The sequence below is a fragment of the Leucopleurus acutus genome (genome assembly GCF_964270905.1).
Source record: "Leucopleurus acutus genome assembly, chromosome: 6".
Classification (NCBI taxonomy): Eukaryota; Metazoa; Chordata; class Mammalia; order Artiodactyla; family Delphinidae; genus Leucopleurus; species Leucopleurus acutus.
In genome coordinates, this window is record NC_139149.1 from 54,151,576 (window position 1) to 54,176,798 (window position 25,223).

General features: G+C 36.5%; 1 protein-coding gene across 2 annotated transcripts in view; it reads left to right on the top strand.

Annotated features, from left to right (window-relative positions):
* The window catches only part of XIRP2 (xin actin binding repeat containing 2), a gene marked incomplete at both ends in the record, with an annotated part of 293,639 nt that overhangs the window by 241,486 nt on the left and 26,930 nt on the right, over positions 1 to 25,223 (top strand). For both annotated transcript variants that reach the window (XM_082841357.1, XM_082841356.1), the window contains 2 exons: positions 6,232 to 6,392; positions 10,984 to 11,121. In XM_082841357.1, the coding sequence (XP_082697483.1) occupies positions 6,232 to 6,392; positions 10,984 to 11,121 (299 nt within the window). The remainder of the gene's footprint in view (positions 1 to 6,231; positions 6,393 to 10,983; positions 11,122 to 25,223) is intronic.

Below are 25,223 nucleotides of genomic sequence, written 5' to 3' on the forward strand. Positions count from 1 at the left end.
AGCGTATTCACAAATTCTGGGAATAAGGGTGTGCACATCTTTGGAGGACCAATATTTGGTTTACCACATTGCTAAATCTTGTCGTTTTCCTCTGTCAGGCAACTGGATGTATAGGATCTCTTCCAGTACCCTGTGAATTAGGAGAATAGTGGTTATGGAAGATGTAGTAAGGAGGCAAGAACTAATCCTTTTTATTACCCTGAGAGATGATCTGTTTTTGTTAATGTATAAATCATGCTAATCAGATGAATGGATGGATTTGGGGGAAGGTGACAATAGTACACACAACACAATGCATTTTGGGGGAGTGGGACCATAGGGAAGTTAGTTTAAAAGGTGGAATCTGATTCACTGGGTTCGTATGCTGGAGGGACGGCACAGTATAGCTTTCGTGCCATCATGGCATACACTTTACTCTTTGCCCTTCCTCTCCATGTTTTTTAAAAACTGTAAATTAATGGAAGATTGTGCTATACACTTGCTCTTTCATTTTATTCTCCTTTTCTTGGCTTCATAATATTCAAATGAGGGTAAAATATATAAAACTCAAATTGATTACAAATTTGACTTGGCAGCAGCATTCTGAATGTTTAAAAGACATGAATTTTATTATTAGCTGAGGGATATGCAAATATTATAAATTATAGAAAATTTATTCATGCTAATGGCTCTGAGTCTATGGCATGTCCATCGGTATGATATGCTGTACACAAATCCGAGCTGGGGTATAGATCATATATTTAGATTTGATAGAATTTAGCTCGTCATTCTCCCAATTTAGTTCTCAATCAATTTTCTGAGTTCAAAGCAGTTGACTTCTTTGTAATGCATCCAGATTATAATAGCAAGGCTATTGATATGTCACCAAAAGTACGCTTGCCTCCTTGAAGCTGGCATCTATATTTGCCTCAGCTTTGTGGGCTTCCATGTGACACCCCAGCTCATTCTCTGCCTGGCTTTTAGTTTGGACTAAATAAAGGCTTCTCGAATTGATTTTAGAAAATTTCCAAGAAAAATATCATTAAATTCTCATTTTTCTGCTCGAGAGTTCAAATTACTATTGAACCTTACAATTTCTTTTGAGTCATACTTATACATCGGATTAGTTATCCAGGACTATTTGTTTATTGTATATATTTTATTGCACAGGCAATGAGTCAGTTCACAACAAAAAAGGCATCTTTTTGTTGTCTGAATTTTCCTTCATCTGTTTCCTTGAGCAAGTGATTGTTTGGGTTTGTCTTTTGGTTTCTGGACTCTTATACTTCTTGAGATGTAGCATAGAATTGTACTTAAGTCACAGAACCTGGAGCCAGACTGTCTAGCTCCCCTTCCAGCTCTGAAACTCACCAGCCACATGATCTGGAGCAAGTTTTACAATCTTTTCTATGTCTCTGTTTCCTTATCTGTAAAATGGAGAGTAAAAATAAATATAGTCTCTACCTCATAGGGTGGTTGAGACCATTAAAAAGACTAACTAGTCTGACACGTAGAATGCACTTTATACATATTTGCTATTATTTTTTTACTTGTGAATCATTCTTTTAAGTCCTTTATCTGTCTTTTCAATAACGTTAGTTTTTTTTTCCAACCAATATTCTTTACAGAAAATTAACACTTCAACCTATTTATTATAATTGTCCCTTTTCCATTTTCCTTTTGCTGTATAAATGTTTTGAAAGATTTTTTCACTTTGAATTTTCATGCTTTGAAAGTCCAACTAAAATCATTTTATGAATTACTTATATCTCTCTAAGAATTGTTCATCATTTTAAAAAGCATTTAAGTCCTTATCTAATACTCTGTGTGTAATATGCAGTGTGGTGAGGAACTCTGAATGTTTTCCTCAAAATCATTACCTACTTTTCCCAACATGATTTGTTGGTAATTCTGCTGTTTCCTCCCACTTCTGCATTGTTCCCTCTTCCACATAGTCACATGGCCAACTCCTTCGTGTTTCAGTGCAAATGTTCCACTTCTCAGGATGCCTTCCAGACACCTAGCTCACTGACACACCCAGGTGGATTAGGTTCTCCCCCGTAGGCTCCCAACTCACCTGGTGCAAAACCATAAACTCCTTGGGCTATAATTGCCTGTTTCTCTTGCCAGCTAGACTGAAATCTCTGGAGCATAGTGAATGTGTCTTATGCTTATTGTAGATAATCAATATTTATTTAATAATAATGAATAAGTATATTAAAATAAACCTTATTAATTATATAATTCAAATAATTTATTTTTGAAGTTTCATATGGCAAAGATGGAAGAAAGTTAAAGTCATCCACAGCGATTACAGTCCCATAAAATTCTTCTTCTTGTTACAGATGCTCTTTATATGTTTCTGTACTATGCTAGTCAGCATGTAGAGTCACATCGTTGTTACAACTTCATAGTGGGGCAGCATCTTCTATCTACAGAATAGCTCTCTATTTCATTTAACATATTTTGTCTTTACTGCTACTTTGCATGAAAGGAATATAGTCATGATAACTTCTCTTCATTTATTTTTGCCTCACAATTTCTTGACCAATGTTTTCTTTTTAAATTTTGTGTCTTGCAGGTGGCATATGGTTGGATTTATTTGTCTTTGTCTTTTAGGGTGAAGTTTGACCCGTGTTTATTTACATTTGGTTTTACACTATTACATTTGGTTTTCTTTGTTAAGGCTCTTTGTTTTCTTTTTTGGCTGACTTTTGTTAAATGGACTGTGTTTGGCTTTTTGTTGACTTCTCACATGAGTAACAACTTGAATTCACATAGAGTGGTCCTCAAAACTAAAATTTCAGTAACAAGTAATCAGTTCTCTAACTCCTTTTCGTGTTCAATGTTATAAAGAAGATACCTCAGGATTTCTGAATTTTGTTTCTTCATCACAGAAACTCTTCATGTGTCTGGGTAATTGTAGAACTTTTCTTTTTCCTTGATTCTGAAATGTTTTACTAGGATCTGCTGATATATTGGTGTTTTAAAATTAATTTTATTCCTATATTATGGTAAATACTTTAAATCTATGCCCAAATTTTATCTTCAGCAAAAATTTCTTCTATTGTATTTCATTTGTTCTGCCCACTCTCCCTCCCTCCCACGGAAATGCTGTTATCTTCTAGTTTGAATTTTGCTGTCTGTTCTCTATCTTTGTCATCTTCTTTCACATTGTTGTTAGTATGTTATTGGTTTTTCTCTTCTGCAGCATGTATTACTCTATTAGCTGCCTTCAATGTGTATTTTAATTCTTCTAAGAAACCTTCAATACCCTTAGTTCTCTTCTCACCTTTGATAACTTTCCTTTCTTCTGATTTCACCACGGTTAGGAAATCAGACACACCTCTGCTTACACCTGTACTGTAAGTCAGACAGCGCAAGTATCAGCTTCACAACTCAGATATTAGCAAGTGTTCTCTTAGTGAAATAAAGAGGTCAAAGTACTTTTTACTTTATTCTATAGACTTATTTATTGATGACAGTAGCATCATTATTTTCAGTCAATTATTTGCTTTTTAAAATTTTTTATATAAATTTTAAATGTTACTTTCCATTTATAGTTATTACAAAATATTGGCTGTATTCCCCATGTTGTACAATGCATCCTTGACTCTGTCTTACACCCAACTTGTTCTTCTGTGTTACCTTTCTCTTTAAAGTTACCCTAAACATTAAACACTGTTTGCAATCTCAGTTGCATCCAAGTCTTCTGAAATAGCACATTGTGAGGTCAGGCGACCAATGTTCCTATCTTCTTCCCCACACATCCCTAAGTCCCTAAGTAAGGGACTGTCTTATCAACCCTCAGGCGTCATCAGCATCAAGATAGGAACAGATAGGTGCACTGCCTTATAGTATACTAGTCAGGAAACATCACCTTGTTTTTCAGATGAGGAAATTGAAAGACACTGACTTAGGAGGTTAAGAACCAACATGGACACAGTTTGTTAGCTGAAGGTTGGTTTTCTATTCCACGACCCTACCTGCGTAGGCAAAGTTACTAATGGGAAAGAGAGAAGGAGAGAGAGTGAGAAAAAGAGAGACAAAGAGAGAGAGAGGTTAAAATGTAATGTTTTTTCTGTGATCAGAATAAAAGGCTACAAGGCAATGGAATCCAAATCTCTTAATACTGAGGCAACTGATTTCCTGACCATTAATCTTAGGCATTTCCCAGTAGGATGAAAATGATAAAAATCATTTGGAAATATTTCGAAAGTAAATACTCGCTGTAAATTTTTGCAAAAATAAACTGCTGACTTTCTGTTAAGATTAATAAAATAATAACATCTTTAATTAATAATGTGCAAAATGAAATTTATATCTTAATGTGGAAAAACTTCAGTGGTTCATGGTCAGTAAAATTTATATAGTGACCATTTACAACAAAGTAAGAAGAGTACAGCTGAACATAAATGGAATTCATCTGTGCAAATAGATAATCCAGAGAGGAAAATAAAGATATATTTTCTTCAGCATGTGAAAGACTTTCAGTAGTTGGTGGGAATCTCTTTTTATCAGGATCAACTGGAGGAGTGTACCTTTGTGTAGATATGAGGTTTTGGAAGACAGCTGAATTTTAAAAACTAACTGACATTTATTGTGAACATATCAGTTTCTACAATCACAGTATTCATATGATACAATGTCTTATTCCTTTATATTTTTTCCTTTAATACTGTGTGAAATAAAATATAAAAAATAAATATTAAAATTTTTAAAATATATTTACAAATTTTATTAAAATAAATGAAAATTTTAACTGAATAAGCAGTCCTTAAGAAAAAGCAAATACTCAGGGAGTCAAAAAACAAATGATTTTTCATTTTTCCTGGGTCGCAGTAGTTGTTCTCAACTGCTGTTGTGTACAGAAATCTTGGAGAAGCTAATAGAAAGAACAAACAATGTAATAAGATGGTTCAATGTGGGGACGGGGTAAGAAGGTAGGGAGAACAGGGCAGGGAAGGAACAGCTTGGTGGTGGTCTGTTACCTGGGGTTGTCTGGGACTTGGTTCATTGTAATTAAATCAAACCGATTCAAATAACAAAGTATACCAAAGACCGCTAACCCTGTGAGTACAAAAGACTACCAGCCCTAAGGTGAATGAGTGATAAACATATCAGAACTCACACATACACAGATATACACAGACACACCATATACTGGTTGGTTCCAGAAGGAGCCCTTGAAATGATTTTGTAATTACAATTCTTTAAGAGTGAATAGTAAACCAACAAGCAGAGTCATAACAGCAAAGAACACTGGATAAAATAAGAAAAACTAGTTTTGGAACCAACTCTGGCACCTATATCTAAATAACCATCACATTAACCAGGGAGAATCCTTAGGTTTCTTTCACATAAGGAAATATTTAGACATGTTTCCTTATGCCTAAAAGGAGTTGGTTAGACTGGGTGAGACTGTATCAGCTCTAAGACATTTCTGTTTCTAACAACTGTTATTCTGTGATCATGCAATCAGTCTTTTGCTCTGTTTGCAAGTATGTAATTCCTAATACCCTGTATTTTTGTCAGGTAGATGGCTTACATGGGAAAATATAAGATGCTCTGGAACAACTGACAAAGCTTTTTTTTAATGGGACTATTATTTCTTTCTTATGTTACACATGCCTCTATGAAATAAAAGGAAAAATAAATCCACAGTCTATAATTCTCATAGCATTCACATATTTTAGATTTATCTCCTTGAGGGTTGAAGGGTAGGGAGAGAAGCAAAGAGCAATTTTTAGACTTGCCAAAGATTCAGTCAAACCACCAAATCTGACACTTACTAATTGTGTGATCATGGGAAAGTTTTTTAACTATTCTGACTCTCCATTTTCTTTATCTAAAAATTTTAGAAAATAATAGAACCTACCTCATGAGGATGTTAGAGAAGTAAATGAGATGATGCTTTTATAGCATTTAGCATAACTCCAACACAATGCTTCAGGAAATGTTCATTAACATTATATATCTCTTAAAAAATACCTATTGTTCATCAGAATGATTGCAGGAGTAGGAGTGGGGACAATATTTTAATTTGCTGTTTGCATAAGCATATGCTTCTGTGTAGGCATTTTGTAGCTTTGCTTGAAAGTTTGAAAAAAAGAGGGTGACCATGAAACTTGGAAAATACCATGGAATGTTACAGTCTGTTTTCCGAGACCAGATGTTTTAAGTGCCTTCACTGTTCCTAAGATGATGCTATTTTCTTTTCAAAACCTGAAACGATGCTACATTTGTTTTCAGTGACTGCTGGCCCTAGTAAGCCAGCGAGTGGATTTGCAGAAGACAGTGCTGCGCAGAGAGAGGGTGCGTCAGACCTCCAGGAGGTGGTGTCCTTGAAGGAGCGGATGGCGAGGTACCAGGCGGCTGTTTCCAAGGGTGACTGCCGCAGCTTCTCCACCAACGTAAGCTGCTTCTAGTGCTTCTGCATTAGGCAGGCTGCTTGTCTGCCTTTCATATGCCTCCTTTACATTGCAATATAAGAATACTACTGGACAATGGGATAAAGTAGAAAAAACACAGAAATAGTGTGTATCAAATCCAGAGTATCTGAAATTAAGCTTCAGCTCTGCCACTTATTAGTTGTGTGAACTTGAGCTACTATCTTAACCCTTCTCTGAACTTCAGTTTCCTTAAGTTAAAAATGGGAAAAAAAAAAAAAAAACATCTACTGCAGAGGGTTTCCGTGAAGAGTAAAAGAGATAATTTACGTGTAAGCCATAAGGCACTGTATAAATGTGTTACTACTGCCATAATTACCATTTAACCTATAGCTATTCTCCTTGGGAAGGTTGGGAATTAATTTCAGATCTTAATAATGTGGATCTGCATGCTGCCCTCCTTGGTCTCATGTATAGTTCATTTAAATTCACTGGCAGTATAATTTCTTTTGCTGTTCTCGTTTCTCTGTATGCCCTAAATCCATTAGAAGTAGCTTAATCAACATAGAAATGAGGGAGATTAGCAATGTAGAGAGTCTGCTAAACCAGTTATGATTACAGGAAACAGCAGGATTCAGTAAGACCACCAGTTTTTAGAGCGAATGCATAATAAAGTCATATTCGAAAGAATTTGTTGGGTTCCATATTCTGTGGCCTTCAATCCACAGGATTTGATAAGTCATTTTATCAGTAGCAGCTTTATAGCTTAATGGAATATAAGGATATTCTTTTATAATTATAATCTCCAAATTAGCAAAGTTGTTCATTTAACCAAAAGAGAAAGAGAGAGAGAGAATAGCCAAGAAGCCCTGGTATTCTAAAATAGCTACTCTGAACATTTTTCTTTACAAATCATTCAGAGAGAAGAATGACTGTGCCAAACTCATTAACAATGTTGCAATTCTAGATGACATTTGAGTTTTTACATAGTTATTGAAATACATTTCAGGCGCACCATAGATTTTGAATGAATGTACAGAAATGACATAAGTTAACTTCATCACTTCCAAAACAAATAGTATCCCTCCAGCGCCTCCTGCCAGTCTTCTTACATAGCACCCCCTGCTGGATCATTAAGGAACTTTACTACAAATTAGTATTCTAAATTGGAAACATGATTCTTGGTGAAACAAGCTGACTTTGAAAATACCTAGTTAAAGACTGGTTGTTTAGTAAGCAATCTTTTATCTAGGAAGACTTTTATCTTGCTAAACACTAGGAGAATATACCATAAAACAAATTTGTATAAGGCATGATTCGTATTTATTGTGTACTAAAAGGATTGGGCACATAAGGAAACTAAATTATCTCACTATTTAATATAAAAATTTAAAATTTTAATGCTATTCTGAAGAAATTCTACATATAAGGAATTTAGTCATCCTTCTCTTTCCTGCGCATTTACAGACAAAACAAATTGAGGGGCAGTGATTTATGGTAGATATGCAATGAGACAGGGACAAAGCCAGACTAGATTCCAGTCTCTTGACTCTAGTACGCTTTCAACTATATTCAACTGCCTCCTCTTATATAAGAAAGAATCTTTGGTCCAAAAAAAGTGCCCTACTGTTTGGTTTGGCCCTAAGCTAATAAATATTTTGAGAAAAATGATCACACATATTGTCTCAGAGAAATCCTGATAAATATCTAAAGTAAAGCAAAATAACTGCCTTATTTGGTCAGTTGCGTCAAATGTTTGTTCAATCAAAAAATCATGGAAATTGCTTATAACCAAATTTCTGTCTATACAAATAAACCAAATATTTTATGTGCAAAATTTGGAAGTCACTGATTTGGCCCCAAACTGAATCCATTATATTTCAGTCACATTGAAGTAGTTACTCTTTGTCCTAGATCAGTTTCTCTTTGTCCTAGACTCAGGCAGATGGCATTTTGTTGAACCTAAAGGAAAAGGCCTGCCTGTGAAAAGGCATCGGTCCTCAGAAGCCCCCTAGAGGAGAAAGGAGAAGTAACATTTGTTAGGCAACAAAATAACAGGTTCTGTACTGTGCAGTTTTATTTCCTTTATCTTTTTTAACACTTGCAAGAAATCTGTGAGAAATATATTGCTATTCCCAGTTTATAGGAAAGAGAACTGAGGTTCAGGAACTCTAGCCCAAGGTTTTAAGTGTCACAACTGGGATTAGAATTACTGTCTGTCCAACTCCCCAGATTGTTATTTCTATTATGCCCTACAAACCAAGAACAGTTCTTTGTAAAGGAAATTGCTGATTCTGTATGGAATATACTTACCTAGGTTTCAGTGTTATGTATTTAAGTTAAATTATTATTAAAATAACATTAGGTAGGTTCTGTATTAAGTATTTAAATTAACTCGTTAATAGAATAATTATCGGCATATCCATTAAATTCCAAATCTTGTTTCTGTGTCCAAGAATAAGAAACATAGAATAAGGATAAACATTTTTTAAAAGGTTCGACACAAAGCAATCTAAGTTATGTGGTCATTTACAATTACATAGATTAGTTGGGATGTTAGCACATGGTGGTAAACAAGGCAAAGTGATCTCAGTCTGAGCAAAGAAACATCACTCCAGCTCATGGCCATAGGCTTCTCCTTGAGTAAGTCCGGCCATCTTACATATGTAAACTTTCCAAGCTGAGCTGAACAAGAAGACCTCATCGCCACTACTAAATAAACTATAGCTCAAAGGACTTTCTCCCTTAGGCTGGAGAGAAGCATCAGGAAGGCTGGGGTCATTGGTGTACTACTAGTAAAAATAATCAACTGTATGCATTTTTGCCTGTGTAACATGATCTGATTCCAAAGCACAGTGCTAAAGTAAATGAATGGATATATCTGTTTTTTAATTCATTTAGTAGATAAGAGGCAACCTGATCAGTATAGGAACTGATATTTTTGTGTAAACGCACACACTAGTAAAGTATCCACTCGTTAGCATAATTAATGAGGCTTACCAGACTAATTTGCACATCATTTGGACACTGTTTATAGTTGGAAAAAGTAAGTTTCTTCTTAACAAAATTTGCCTTAATTTCTGTAATTTAATATTTATATATTATCTGCATATGATCAATTGAAGAAGGCCATTTATGTAAATTAAATGGCAGAGGGGGCTAAAAGAAATATTGTAGCCTTAATTCACCCTTCTCTTTCTTTATCTTAAATTTCAAAAGAGATGCCATAATTTCTAATGACTTTAACATGTATCAAGTGACAGTAATTGACCAGGATTTACATGTGAAGTTCGTTACGAATTTGATAGAACGTATCCCTTCTTTCCATAGAGTCAATGTGCATATTCTTAAATATTTGGCAGTCCCTGTAACTAGGGAAAGGTTATGAACTTGATAAAGCAATCACTCGAGTATTTGCTAGTAATTCGGATAATCCTGAATATTAATTTCACCTCCAGTATTTTGGAGTATGGAAAACCCCAACTTAGTAGCTGTATTTTTAGTATTTGTTTGAGGAACTACATATTTGGGTGAAGATTGCAGGATCCCAAGAGTCCACAGTCCAAGGTATGGGAACCTCAGCTCCCAGGCATTCAGTTACTCTCAGGTCTCAAGGCTTCCAGGGTTATGTCAGGACTAGGCCAGACCTCAGGAGATCTCCTGTGCAAGAAGTGTCACTGAGTCTCCTCCCAGTTTCAGGTGGACCTGGATGTATCTTAGAGGAAAGTGGGCTGGACTGGGGTCTGTTTGCTTGACAGTTGTCATCCCGTCTGGGCTTGAGTGCCCACTAGGCTGGGGCATGTGCTGAATCATCAAAACCAAAGCCTTCGAATTACTGCATTTCCCACAGGGGCATAATATCTGACAAGACTCCTCAGTTATTCAGGTTGTTCTAAATGACACCTACTGGAATAGGCTTTCTCATCTGTAAAATGCCAATGATAGACCTGAATCCTTCTAAACTTAGACATCCCCACCATAAACGACCATATCTCACAGAACACGGAGAAGCATCAAGTGACAAAATATATGTAAATACATAGAAAATCACTCAGCACTACGTATTAAGTAGTTGTTATTTTTACTAATATTAATGTATATTAATAAAAATATGCTCCCCAAAATAGCTTCAAAGCTATTTTGTTCATCCTTAATGATTTAAATACATTTTGGAATAAGTCAAATGTTTTTTAATATCCTTATTAATGTATTACCTATATAGACATTTGGAATTTTAATGACAACTTTATTGTGGATTAAAATTGAATCAATTATTCTAATTTCTGCTAGTCTGTGTATTATGAGAGAAATCCATTCTAACAGACCTAATCTCCAGACATAAAAATCTATCTGAGATAAGGAAAATTAACTCAATATTTTAAAGATCCTTCTGACTTCATATCAAAAGACTGATACAGGAAAAAACAACATGGAGAAATTATTTTTATTAAGGTTTTCTGTAATAAGATCCTCCTGAAATAATTGTGTATGTTAATATCTTTTTAATATACCACTCAATAATTATAAACCATTTTTTTTTTAAATAGCTTGAGAATCCCATCCTGAGAAGATGTCAAGCTGAAATTTCCTTTTTCTTTCCTTTTTCTTGTCTTAGATGCTGGAAGAATCAGAAATGTGCACAGTGCCTGGCGGTTTGGCCAGAGTGAAGAAACAATTTGAGAAGGACAAAATTGCTTCTTCCTGTAATACCTTTACTCAGTACCAATACCAGCACCAGGACAGATCTGAGCAGGTAGTACTACTATTGGTAAAGGATAAATCATGTCTGGTTGAAATGCTTTCATTTCAGTGCTAATATAAAACACACATCCCTGCCCTCTTTGGTGGTATATTTATTTTCATTACTCATTAACAAGAATTGTAATTTTAAAATGTTTTAGAAAAATCACGGTTAATTCATATCAATGTATTGATTTATTTACTTGGAGCATTTTGCCATGTTTCTAGGGAATCATACTGGAATATTTGTTCTCTTGGCTTCTAACGTCTCAAACAAAAATGAAAATTAAATAGCCTAGGTTAGTCAACAGGTAAATAGAAGTGTTGAGCACAATATTTACATTGAGCCTCTGCCTTTAGGTTATAATTCATGATAAACTATCTGTTATTTGTTTGCATAGATTAAATATGAAGCATTATTCAGCTGCGTATTGTGATGAGTTTTCTGCATTCTTTAAAAATCACCAAAAATTGAGTAGTGGAAACCAGATGTTATATAAAACTGCATAATACAACTTCTAAATGCTATCTTATATAAAAGATTCTTTCCCATTTCATTACTCCATTGTCATATATTACCGAATATTGTCATGGGTGATGATTTTTGCATGTGAAAATCGAAGAAATAAAACTCATTAGAGTAAGCCTGGCACTTTGGAAAATAGTAATTGCACTGTAAACAGCTGGACTTAGGCCCAGGTTTTCCAGGAGGAAGAAAGTAACTGGGGTATTTCTGAAATGTTGTAGTCAGAGATAAACGTGGGGGTTGTTTTTGTTTCTTGGTTTTGTTTGTTTGCTTGTTTTTTTCAGAAAACTCCCTAGGGTATTTAGAGTTGCCTAAGTTGTGGCTATTAAGGCAGTTGGGTTTGTAAGGTTGCGTCAGGGGCAGTATATCAGATAGATTGATTAAAAGTCTGGTATGTGGAATATTATTTGTTTTCTTTTTCTGGCTTTGTTTGAAAAGTAAACAAGAAAAAAAATGTGCAATGTAAGTTGCTCACAATAAGTTTACGGTAAGATTTCTTTTAATTTTGCCTAAAGGGAATGTAATATAAATAAATTAAGATTGGATATACTTGTGACCTAATGTATAGCTCTTGCAAAATAGGATTCTAAGTGAATCAAGTATATGTGTTTACTTGAAACTGATCAACCACATGCTATATAGTCAGCATTAATAATTTAAATAAATCCTACATAGAAGATAGGTAAAGTATTTCCATATCCTTTATTTTGCAGGAAAGCGGTGTGATAGAGTGTAAGGGCTATGGGACTTGTAGATCTGAGTTCACACACCACCTCTGACATTTATCAGCTGAGTCCCATAGACCCAGGGCCATCTTCATTGTGGGCAGTTAAACAGGGCTCCATACTTAGAGGGGCCTTGCACTTAGTTTCATGCTCTGCTGTCATCTTGAAATTCTTAAGATGTTTGAATAATGGACCGTACATTTTCATTTTGCACTGGGTGTGGCAAATTATGTAGCCAGTACTACATAGTCCAAATTCATAAGCCCCTCAAAGTCTCAGTTTCTGTTGAGTTATGATGGAGAAACTGCTGAGTGTTTTGTCTATCTCATGAGGTGATTGTGGCAGTCAAAGATGACAAAGAGCAGTTTCCATGAAAGCATTTCATCATCTGTGAAACTTGGTATCAGTTAGGATGCTTTATATTGCAAAAGACCAAAAACTCAACCACAAGAGTCTTAAACCAAAAGGAACATTACAGATTCATAAAAGTGCAGTCTTGTGGAAGGAAGGCTTGATGTAAGTTCCAGGGGTGTACTAGAGCAACTGGCTTGTACCAACTCTTTGATTATTAAATTTTCAGGAATTTTGCAAACCAGATAATATTGTGTTCATAGCTTGAAATCAGCCATGTTGAGAATATTTATACCAAGGGAATTGTCAAATGCAAAAAATCAGGGATGTCCCTTCCCTTCCCTTCCCTTCTTCCTTCCTTCCCTCTTTCCTTCTTTTCTTTGAGAACCCATTGTGAAGCATATATTACCTTACCATTGATGTAATTAAGGACTCACAGTATGTCTCTAGCGTAGTAGCTAAGAGCACTGGGATGGAGCATGATCACCTGGGTCCAAATCCCTGCTCCTTCATTTATTTAATTTATTTTATGTATTTATTTTTGGTTGCATTGGGTCTTCGTCGCTGCGGCGGGCTTTCTCTAGTTGCAGCAAGCAGGGGCTACTCTTCGTTGCAGTGTGCGGGCTTCTCATTCTCTTGTTGCGGAGCACGGGCTCTAGGCACGCGGGCTTCAGTAGTTGTAGCACAAGAGCTCAGTAGTTGTGGCTCGCGGGCTCTAGAGCACAGGCTCAGCAGTTGTGGCGCATGGGCTTAGCTGCTCCCCAGCATGAGGGATCTTCCCAGACCAGGGCTCGAACCCGTGTCCCCTGCATTGGTAGGCAGATTCTTAACCACTGTGCCACCAGGGAAGCCCTCCTTCATTTATTAGCTGAATGACATTAGGCAAGTTTCTTAACTTCTCTGTGTCTCAATTTCCTCAATTATAAAGTCAAGATTATAATAGTACCCACCTCATAGGTTTGTTAAGAGGATTAATTAAGCTGTTTTTGTAAAGTGCTTAAGACTGTGCCTGGCCCTTTATAAGCACTTCACAAGTGTTTGTTTAAAAAACTGAGTATCTCCTTGATCATATTTCTTCTTTTTTACCTCTCAGCCTCACTTCCTCTGAGCTGGCCCCATTCTCTCCCAGGTTTTCCCCAGAAAGGAGTAAAAACGATGCAGAGAAAGAGTGAGAATCCTTTTCCCAGAAGCCCCAGGGAAAGAAACCTTACAGGATCTAATTGGTTCTAAGTGGAATACACATGCTCCCCCTAGAACTAAATTGCTGTAGCTAGAGGATGCTGATTGGCTGAGGCCTCTGTACCTGTTTAGCTACGTGGAAGATCTCAGCATACCCTTATGAACAAAGAATAAATGAATGCTGGGTAAAAACAAAAACAACCAAACCAGCAAATATATATATATATATATATATATATATCCACTATAAGCTCCTTGCAAATATAGTTTATTATTATAAGCTGTAGTTCCTTCTCTGTGACCATGACATACTAAAGTGTGTGAGAGTAATAAAAAAACATGTGCTAAAAATCTGAATATCTGCCTGACTCTGGGCCTGTAGGGACCTCTCTGAACTTCAGTTTCATTATCTACGTGTAGATACACTAATAATACCCCATAATTCCATGAGGAATAACTAAATCTAAGTCACAGTGCAATGCAATATAAATAAAATATAAAGGGAATATATGGAAGGATAAACTAGTAAATACCATTTATTGAACTGTATGCAGAAGTCTGTAGGAAAATGAAAGAAAAAAGTCATCTGTATCTTAGAAAATCAAATGACTAACTTATACTCCTTAATGGAAATTTGAGATACGTATCAGATTTGGTTATAGAGAGGAAAACATAGAAAAATCATGTCTTAGGTATTCACTTAAACTTTTAAAGCTATCTGAATGCATTCTAAAAATCACTTCTTTTATCAGCAGGGATTGAGAACAAAACATTTACTGGTAGACAGACAGTTAACTCTGTCTTACCCAAGTTATTGTCGGCTCTGAGGGTGTTTTCAGTCTTTATTGAAAGTACTTGAGATTTAGCTCTCTGCTAAGTCTGCCACTGGTCAGAAAAATATTTATTTTGCTGACGTATAAAAATTAATATTAGCTTGGAAATCAAGTTTAATTAGAGTTAAAAGAAAGAACATTTGTTTTGGGTTTCTGACAATATTTAATATCACAATTAGTAATAATTTCATAAGGTGTAATAATTCAGTCCAGTCTGCCTCTTTCCTTCCTAATGTATTAAAGTGAGCTATTTCAGGGTGATTAGCTATTTGGAAACAGTTTGTCTGGGAGATCAGCAACGGGACTAAACAAGTTTTGAAAATTAAGCTATCTCTGAGGTTAAAGGTCCCTCTGTTTTTTTATTGATTATTTCATACCTATTGAAAAAGAGGTTCTGAAATAGGGGGGAAAAAAGGAGGTACAAGATATAGGACCATTCGTTTATGCCAGACATTTTAAACTTGGAATGATGTCCTATTTATGTGTTCTAAACTTATGCTTTATGGTTCTGCCTGTTTAACAGTTACCAGCATCACTGCTAGCCTGTGAAGTATCCTTATGTAAATTAGAAAAAGGAGGTACTCTCAACAGTCAGGGCCCCTGGGTGAAGGATGTTTGGGGTGAGGGTTCAACTTCTTAGAAGAATGTGTTGGAGAAAACTTTACTCGGTGGCTCTGGTAGTTACTACTAACCATTTTTTTTTTTTTTTTTTTTTCTTTGCGGTACGCGGGCCTCTCACTGTTGTGGCCTCTCCCCCCGCGGAGCACAGGCTCCGGACGCGCAGGCTCAGCGGCCATGGCCCACGGGCCCAGACGCTCCGCAGCATGTGGGATCCTCCCGGACCGGGGCACGAACCCGTGTCCCCTGCATTGGCAGGCGGACTCCCAACCACTGCGCCACCAGGGAAGCCCACTACTACCCATTTTTAATATCACCCATTTAGATTCTGTTTTTCAAAACAGCCATTACTGATTCCTGTAGATATGAATGAAATCCAACCCTCCTTAAGGGATTATGAACCATTCGGCATGTGTCCTGTTGATATTTAGGTTAGAAATATCACATTAGCATTGTTTCTGACTTTGTCTTAGGATTGATTTCTCAGAATTCTATGCCAGTGAAAATCAGTAGGTTCTTAATGCTAGAATGGAAAGGACCATTTAAGAGAGATATTTTTAATCCACTCAGTACAGCAGGCTCCATTTGGGGAAAAAAAAAAAAAATAACCCATCCCCTCATCCTTAAAAGTGTGTCTGAAGTATGCTGGAGCAGATGTTGTTGGTATGAAATGGCCATTGTCTCTTTTCAGAGTTGATTTTCACTCACCCTTTCCATGGTTTCTGGGTGGTTGTTTTTTTTAAAGATTTTCTTCCTCTCTTTCTTCTTTTTTAACAGCTTTATTGAGATAATTTGCATACCATAGAACTCACCCATTTTAAGTGTACAATTCAATGTCTGTTTAATATATTCACAAAGTTGTACAGTGTCACCACAATCTAATTTTAGAACATTTCCATTCCTCCAAAAAACAAACCTTGGACCCATTAGCACTCTTAAGACGTTCCTTCTTTGTGCCATAGTCTCACATTCAGGGTTTGATTTTCATTCTCTCATGCTTATTTCCTCTTCGCTTTCTTTCTCTTCTATTTACACAGTACTGAGTAGCTCCTTGCGTATTAATTGTGAAGTCCTACAAGCATCTTCTTTTCTGGAGTTGTTTTTTTTGTTTGTTTTGTTTTGTTTTCATTTTAAGTGGCTTAAGTAGGGAAGAGCAGATGGGGCTCCAAAAGTCTGGTAAGTAATCAGTGCGATACAGCGCTTAGGTAATTGCTTTCATGTGAAAATGGCTGCACTGAATCTATGTCAAGAGTCTAAAGTATTCCTGACCTTCACTCCCTGCCGCCAAGTCTGATGGGGACCAGTAGGGAGCTGCAAGACAGTATGTATCTTTCCACATACATCTGCTGTTGCAAAAATCCTCATGTAAACATTAGCACTCTGTAGGATTATGTAGATTTGGAACAACCTCTGGACAATTTTAGGCTGATAGAAAATATTTTTGACAGGTTGTGACAGATATAATCTGACATCTGTGTGTTTTAGACTCTTTAAAGGTGACCCGTAATTATCTTCTAGCAAACTAAACATATTTTTATCAGCTAAATGTCCACATTGCAAAGCATTTCTCACGTAAATGTTTTAAACCTACCTTTAGCTTTCTGCCCCATGCACGATTTTTCAAGGGTCTAGATTGCTATTAACAACCCCAATCTAACCTAGATCTCTATCAGCACACAAGGGTGTGACCAAAAGTGTGTCTTGAAAAGTTTTTTAGTTGTGCGCACGGTTTTAAAATGACTATTATAACTAAGGTAACCCCACTCAAAATGAGGCAGTTTACACTCATGGTTAGGCCTATTGGCTCCAGAGTCATACAGCCCAGGTTAGAATTCCCTGAGTTAACCACATAACCTATTCTGTGAAATGAGGATGAAGTAACAGGTGTGTTAAGAATAAAATGAGACAGTTCATGTAAAATTCTTACTAGAATGCCTAGCAGATATTAAATGTTCAGTAAACACCAGCTATTATCATTAGTAGTGTTGCCAGTGAAGCATAATCCAGTGGTAATTATTCTCAAAGTAGAATGCGATTCATAAACATTTTATGTATAGGTAAGATGACAAAGGATGGCATTGTTCTGTGCCTCACACCTTAACTGTTTTTTCAGTTTTTTAGCCTGGGGAGACAGAATCGTTTCCTAGAAGCTCATTAGGTAATTAAAGATTAGTTTATAATTAACATCCCTGTACATGCTTTGCAACTGGTGACCTCCGGCTACCCAGTCTCCATCTGTCTCCTCCCTCCCTACCCGTGTCCACCTTCCTATAGCTCTGTAGGTCTTGGTGGAATCCCACATTTTTTCCGACAGAAGGTGAATGGAAAAGAATTATATCTGGTAAAAAAAATGTCCTTGCTCAAGATGCGAAGCCAATTAACTGCATTTAGTACTGCTTTTCCCAACTATGAGGAAAGCAAAAACACAAACTAAACTCTGTGAGAATGTGTATTTCTCAGGATGAAAGGCTTTTTCTACCAGCCCCAACAAACCACTAACTCTTCTCCTGCTTCCAAAAAGCCCATATGTGCCTGGTTTGTCTAGAAATGGGGCTTCCGGTACTTACGGAGCACCTATTACGTGCTTCTACCCCAGGCCTCCCTGGGCTGGGGTACAGGAATGTAGTAGGAGTGGGTTTCAATAAGTCCTCTGTCTGCTGGTTTCTACATCACTCTGGACCTGAAGCAAGACCTCTTCAGAGCTCCTGACATGTCTCCTCCTACCTTTTCTCTGACTGGATAAGGATTCAGAATTGACATGAAATCTCAGTGGGAGCTCTTGTCATCTAAGTCTCCTAGGCTCTCAGTAAGGTGGTCCTCAACTCTGGTCATGCACTGGAACTCCTAGGGCAGCCCAGGTAATTCTGGTTTAATTGTCCTGGCATGGGGTCAGGGATCAGGGAATTTTATAGCCCTCCAGGGGATTCTAATGTGCAGCAATGAGCGTGGCAGTTCAAGGTTGAGCCAGGATTTGTTATCCCAGGGATGACCACTCCCCTCTTAGTTTCTCATCTGAGGCTTCTCCACTGCCCACCTCATTCTCCACTCTGATACCAAGGCCCTTCTGTTTCTATTGAGATTTCTCTTGAGATGCCTACTGCAAAGAATAGAACAGGGGCTGCTGAGAATAGAGAAATCAAGGGCTTAAAAGAATCATGGTGAATATAATAAATGCCAGTCAGCCAAACGACCAATTTACTGGTACCTCCAAGCCCAGTTAACTCCCATGTTAATGGCAGACTGTATTAAAATTGTGAGGATTTTTTTTGCATATATACAAAGATATATTCAAATATTTTTTAAAAGCTAGATAATGGAGTGATATAAGTGAACTAAAGAAATACATATCAAAGCATTTAAAATAAACCAATTAGAATAAAAATAAACTAAAAATAATGAATTTATTAGCTTAAGCTATACTGATATGCCAATAATTAATTAAAACTGAGATTTAACTCATTAATATTGCCATCTTTCATTAAAAAACTTTAATTTCATAGGATTATGCAATCTGGTTACCTAATGTCTCTTGAGTTTGTACCTTTGATATTTCTATAAAAATAATATTAATTTCTGAAAGACATAAGATGATTATAAAGTGATAAACCTTATTAAATCATATAGTAACATGGTCATAGACATTTGGCTCCTTTCACAGCTAAACTAATATGTGGACTCCCCCTGGGATACAAGGTGTGCCTATAAAGCACTATAAGACTATCTTATGTGATCTACTGGCATTAATCGCATTACTTTAGAGCCACACACTATAACTCTCAACTTCTGCTGTCCCCAAATGAAGTTGATGGTAATTGCTAACTGTCTACTGAGGTGTGACCATAAAGTCTCAGTCATGGTTCCTTTGCAACTTCCAATTTCAGCTTCTTTTGCAGAATCTGTTGGTAGATGCTAGTGCACAGAGGGATTCACACCTCCCTCCCCTGGGACAGCACTGCAGGCCGTTCCAGTGTATCATTATAAAGGGAAACACATTCCAACCCCGCAATGTGAAGATACCCGCAAAGCATTTGCCTGGGTCTTGTGTGGAAACTCGTATCTTCTTGATGAAACAGTGTAGTCCATCCAATGTGTGCATTCTGCCTGGGTTCCTTTACTGTGCTGAAAATGAGCAAACAGACTAATCTGCCTGGGGGCTTGGAGGGGTTTAGAAACATTACCAGAGGAAGGGGGCCCCCCAGTACAGTTTCTCAGGCAGTCAGGGCCTCAGTGAATGGTACAAATACTCATAAGTAAAACTGAGTTGCAAGACTCAATGCTTTCAAAAAACCTTGAATTGGTTGCTTTTCTATGATTCATCTTATTCTCCAAAATAAAAGTTGTAGTAGTAACATTTACCCAATTATTGGAGTATTACTATCAAAGTTTCTCTTTCTCTTAATGGTACTTTTAATGGTGAGTTTTCTGTTTCTGAAACCTATTTGTTCTTATAGAATCCATTTTCAGTTTCATTTACAGAAGAAAAGTATACTTACAGATATACCCTTCACTCCTTTAAAGTGAAAGGAATTGGGATTGCTTTAGGAGAAAAGGAGTGGTATTGTTCTTATCACAGGGCCTATGGTTATTGAGAGAGTGTCACCTAGACCCTTTCCTCAAAGACACAAAGTGAGAGCACAGAGTTTCATGTTCTTAGAGGTTCAGCAGGTGATCTGAAAAAGTTTTTGATGTTGATAAAGATGTAAAGCACAGATGTTTTGACATAATCAAATTTTATGTCTTCTTTTATGGGAGGGAGTGAATATTTAGGGAAAGTTGGAATAGAAAAAAAATACATTTGTATAGCCCCTTCTTCAATCTGGTCTCCTATTAGTTTAGAATTGTAACTGTGCTCTTTGTATAATTATGCTTAATGGAATTCTCAAGTATATAGACAATATCTTATAATATACTAATTAAATTTACTTTCTTTTTAAATTTTATAATAGAATGGCAAGACATAGAATTTTAAGTTCTGAGATTTTGCTAGTTTGTGAGGAGCAAGGAAAATTATAACAACAAAAGAAACCCTTAAGATTACCCAATCATTTTGTTTGCAGAACTCAGTAAAATCTGCAAAATGTTTTTTGCACATGATTACTTTTATAAAACGGGTGTTTTCTGTAAGCACTTGACATAAGAGGATATTATTAGCTCTTTCTGCTGCTTCTGGGTCTCATATTTCTCAGAATAAACCTGTCTTCATGGATCTCTGAAAATGACTGGATTGAGTCAAGCTTGTCTATTCTTTTGGATGTTCGTTTATTTATTAGTTTGCATAATTACAGATGAATTATCATGCTAAAAAAAACTGGAAGAACACAAGGCCCGAGAAAAGGAAGAGGCATTAAGAGATTCTGTCCTTAGCACCATGCCCTTACAGAGATATGTTTAAGAAATTCTTCTTTTTTTCCAGCTTCTTTGCAAATCTCAACATCACAGAACCCAGAGTAAGATTACATCTCCTTCTAACAGCCTTTTCTTGTCCTTGTTCTTTATCCCTATCTATCCTGAGTGATCTACCCAGCATGGTCCAAGAAACAGCTTTTTAGGAGACTAGTTCATTTCTAACCCCATCAGGAGGACAGGGCACATCATATACCAGCCACTACATGGACCCCAACAGGGGGAGCCAAGTGCTCAATTCATCTTCCTTATCCTTAGGTAAATACCAGGGTCTTCTAGAGACATCATCCTGCTATGGCATTTGAAATTCCTCCCTTGGATCCTGCAATTCATCATATTGCACAGTGTATAGAACTGTTTGGGGAGGTTTAGGGTGCTTTGATGAAGTCAGTACTTTAGGCTGGGGTTCAGTTTGTGAGCCTTTTATCAGAAGCATCTTGTATCATTATTCTAAAAATATCAACAAATTCCCCCCAATCATATTTTCTGTGTTTTGTTTTTCTTTTAGAGGATCAAAAAAAAGTTTTCCTTTTTTTCCTCAGTTCCTCTTCTTCCCTGTCTTTATTTTTTCCAGGCCTTTCGTTACTAGAGAGGGGATTATGATAATGAGAAAGTGTACCATCAAGTCTGGGTACCGAAAATAGAGAAAGAAAAGCAATAATTTGTGGGGAGGAGGGAGTGTGAAAAAAAATGCTGATGAGAGAATTATAGATACTTACATACAGAGCTACTTTTTCTGTATCAGAATCAGATGCAAATATGTTGATTTCCTCCTGTAAAAATAGTGGTGAAACAGACAATATCATGTCACACAAAATACAGGTTAAATTACTTAAATATAATGATCATACGCTCTGTGTTTGGCACCTATGCTCAGTATTATTTCTCTTCTTATAATTTTGAGATACGTGATCAAGTATTTATCTTTTACTGTTTCATAGACCACTATACTTGAAATAAGCTTTAAAGACTATCACTCCTTAGCAAAGCCTGTTTGAATCTCATCCGCTCTGATGCATCCTTATAGAACCAACTTGATCTTCAGTCATGAGTCTTCAGCAAGTGGGTGGGTGCCCTGGAACTGATAAGTGTAACTGGGAGAAAATCCAGTACAGATCAAAGGGTATGTCCTTAAATTTCATTTCATCTGATTTGTTTCTACAAATCTACAGGAGTTAAATGGCTCAATTTTTATAAGCTGGAGATGTATATTTTTAGGCAAAATGAAACTATTTAAGCATCTACTTAAAGCAAATCGTTCTTTATCCTTTTTTGTAAGAACCTTGTTTCCATTTTGAGACCCTTCTAACCTCTGACATTGATTTTTATATTTCTTGAAACCTTTGCACTTGATGACCGATATTATACTGATAGAAAAGATGGTTCACTGAATCAACAACCCTAAAAGAAATAAAGCAAATTGTGTGGTTACCTGATATACTGGTGAAAAGCATATTAGGGTAAAAGACTGAGTGATTTTTTCAAAAAAATTAATATACAATAAAAATTACAGCACATGATTATTCATTTTTAGATTCTTTGAAGGCATTTCAGTGCAGTCCTTCAGCATACTTAGCTAGTTGAGAATAACTCTCCTTTCTTGTCCCTACTTTAAATGCACTTTAGGTACATCACAAGTGCATGTTGAGCACATCACTTATTGCTTTAAGGTGTTAAAAGCATTGACTCAAAACAACTGGTTGACTGAATTCTTGTTCATCTCTATATTCATGGTATATGTTTGGAATTTTCAAATCTTGCACAGCATTTTCCCTTCAACTCCTTTTACTGGTTAAGTCCATGGGTAATCAACATGTAGAATTTAAAAATGGTAAAATTCTTAAGAAATTAGATGTTATAAAGTGTGACGGGCATTGTATATTTCCTGATACATAACAGCACTCAATCAGTGGTAGCTCCTTCTATCTATCTCCTTCAATGCTTCCCTACTCTCTACCCCAGCTGATTACAAATGAGGATTCTAAGTGAGACTGAAATTAGCTGTGATTTACTTACCTGATTTCTCACTTGAATTGATGACAAACTCCAGCCCATAACCCAACGTTCCTGTCTCTACTTCAGTCTCTTTCCATTCCCCGTTTTACTAGTAGATACATTCACCAGTGAAATTGCAACTAATTACCCTTTTATTTTTCCTGATTTTTCCTCATTATGAAGAAAACCCAAATGATCAGAGTAATTAATTTGTAGTCATAATTAATAATTATACTGAAATGCTTTGTTTGCATGGATTATCTTGGAATGCTTACATCAGAGCCAAATCTGTTTTATGGTGCTTTTTCCTTCCTCTTGGATTTTATATAAGGATTTAAAATGTATTCCCCTCAGTGACCAAGACTGATGACCATAAAGGCTCAGAGGGACAGTGAATGAAGGAGGCAGGTTTGTATAACAGGAACTCTTCATGACCCTATTAGCAGGCAAACTGTACTGTCTCAGTCTTCCTAAAGGAAGTTGTAATGTCACATGGAGCATATATTGCCAAGAAATAAGCCCAAATCAATTTCATCATAGGACATTTCTAGAAAACATAGTTTTCTACTATGTTATCTGTTGTCAGAAATGAGTGGCATTCCTTTTCTTGTGTTTTTAACTGGTTTCTGTTTGGTTAATAAGACCTCCGTGTTGGCAAATAATACTTTCTTAGGAAAGGTAATGCGCACTTTTCATTCTTTTGGACATCTGAACCTCCTGTACTTGGGGACTCCAACACCCCATTAGGCAAAACCAGCCTCCACTAGAAGAAGCTGCAAATATCATACCCTCACTCTCCTGGCCCTGCTGGTATCTAGGACCCAAGCTTGTGAACTAGACTGCACCAATCAGACACCTCCAACTCAGTCTTTGCATTAAGAAGTAATGAAATGGCATGAGAAGCAGGGACTATGAAGAATCAGTTTTGGTGATGGCTGGTGGCGGAGATTAGCTACATCAATCTTCTAGAAAGAACCATTCTAGAAGCAATATCTGTTATATAGTATCAATGGCTTTGGCAATGAGTGTGTCCAATGTCAGCAGCAAGGGTGCCTTCTCCAGAAGGTTCTGCAGCATTTTTCGGCAGTGTTCCTGGCTACAAAACCTCCAAGTCTTATTCTGTGAGAATAAGTATATTTCTGGAGTCTTATTCCTGGAGACTCTGTGGAATACACTTCTGCTATGAAATGTCTCTTTAACAAAGTACCTGTCCTATTTAAATCAGTTAGACTCTGATGCTTGACACTGGGAGCTGTGACTGATAAAACTATATATAAATTACAAATCTTAACATTCTTATTTTATCGTCTAGATGAGAGGCACACAACAGGACCTTTTAGGAAAGAGTTAAGTGTGAGAAGAATTGTATAATAGTAGATTAAATCACTGTGAACTGACTCTCCACTGGGTACCAGTTCATGAACAATGAACCAAAGAAAAACTGGATAGGTGATCAGAAAGCCACTCTCTGGCCATTCCTCTATAGAAATGTCCATGTCCTAGGGGCCAGAATGACTTAGAAGAGTTATAATATGCATAGGCACCTTTTTGCTTCTCTTTGAAAAATCCCCCAAATCCACTACTTCTCTGGTTGAAAAAAATGTACATATTGAAATTTGTTTTTTCTTTCGTTTCTGGGCTTAATTCTACAATGAAAAAATTCATGGCAAAATGTATTGACATAACCACAGACAATCTACTTTCCTTCAATCTTTTTTTTTTTTTTGCCTTGTTTACTATGTATCCCTAACGTTACTAGGAAAATAGCTGATGCAGAGTAAGTGTGCAATGAATATGTTAAGCAAAGATAGCAAATACTAATGTAGCACTTATGAGCCAGGTTTTCACATATGTTAACTGACTTTCTCCTCACAATAACCTTCTGAGATAGGCATTATTTTTAGCTGCCCGCCCCCTACTTTTTTTGACAAGAAATGAACTCATGAAAGATCTAAGTAACTTGCCCAAGAAAGTGAGCAAATGTGATCCTAACTCAGGAAGGCTGACTCCAGAGTCTGGGCCTTATTTTTTTTTTTTTATTCAGCTAATAGTCATTAACCACTCACCATATGTCAAGCACAAAAGATTCAATGATGAGTATGATATTATTTTGCCCTCAAGACGCTGACTCTATCAGAGAGAAACACATATAACAAATAATTACAAGTGCACTATGGTAGATTCTGTCATGGAAAATATAAATGAGGTTTGTTGGGACACAAGGAGGTTGTGATAAACTTTACTCTGGATGAAGGATGGTCAAGGAGGGGAATCTGAGGGTGGAAGATGCTTCAGCTGAGACTTAAAATCATTTTTTTATAAATACAGAATTACATTGTAAGTGAAAGGAACAACTTATGCAAAAGGTAAAATAGTATATTTGTGAATATAATGAGGCACAATTGAGTCATGAAGCTGGAGATGTAGCCAAAGTCGATAAGAGAAAAACTTATATGCTATAATAAAGATTTTTTACTTTATTCTA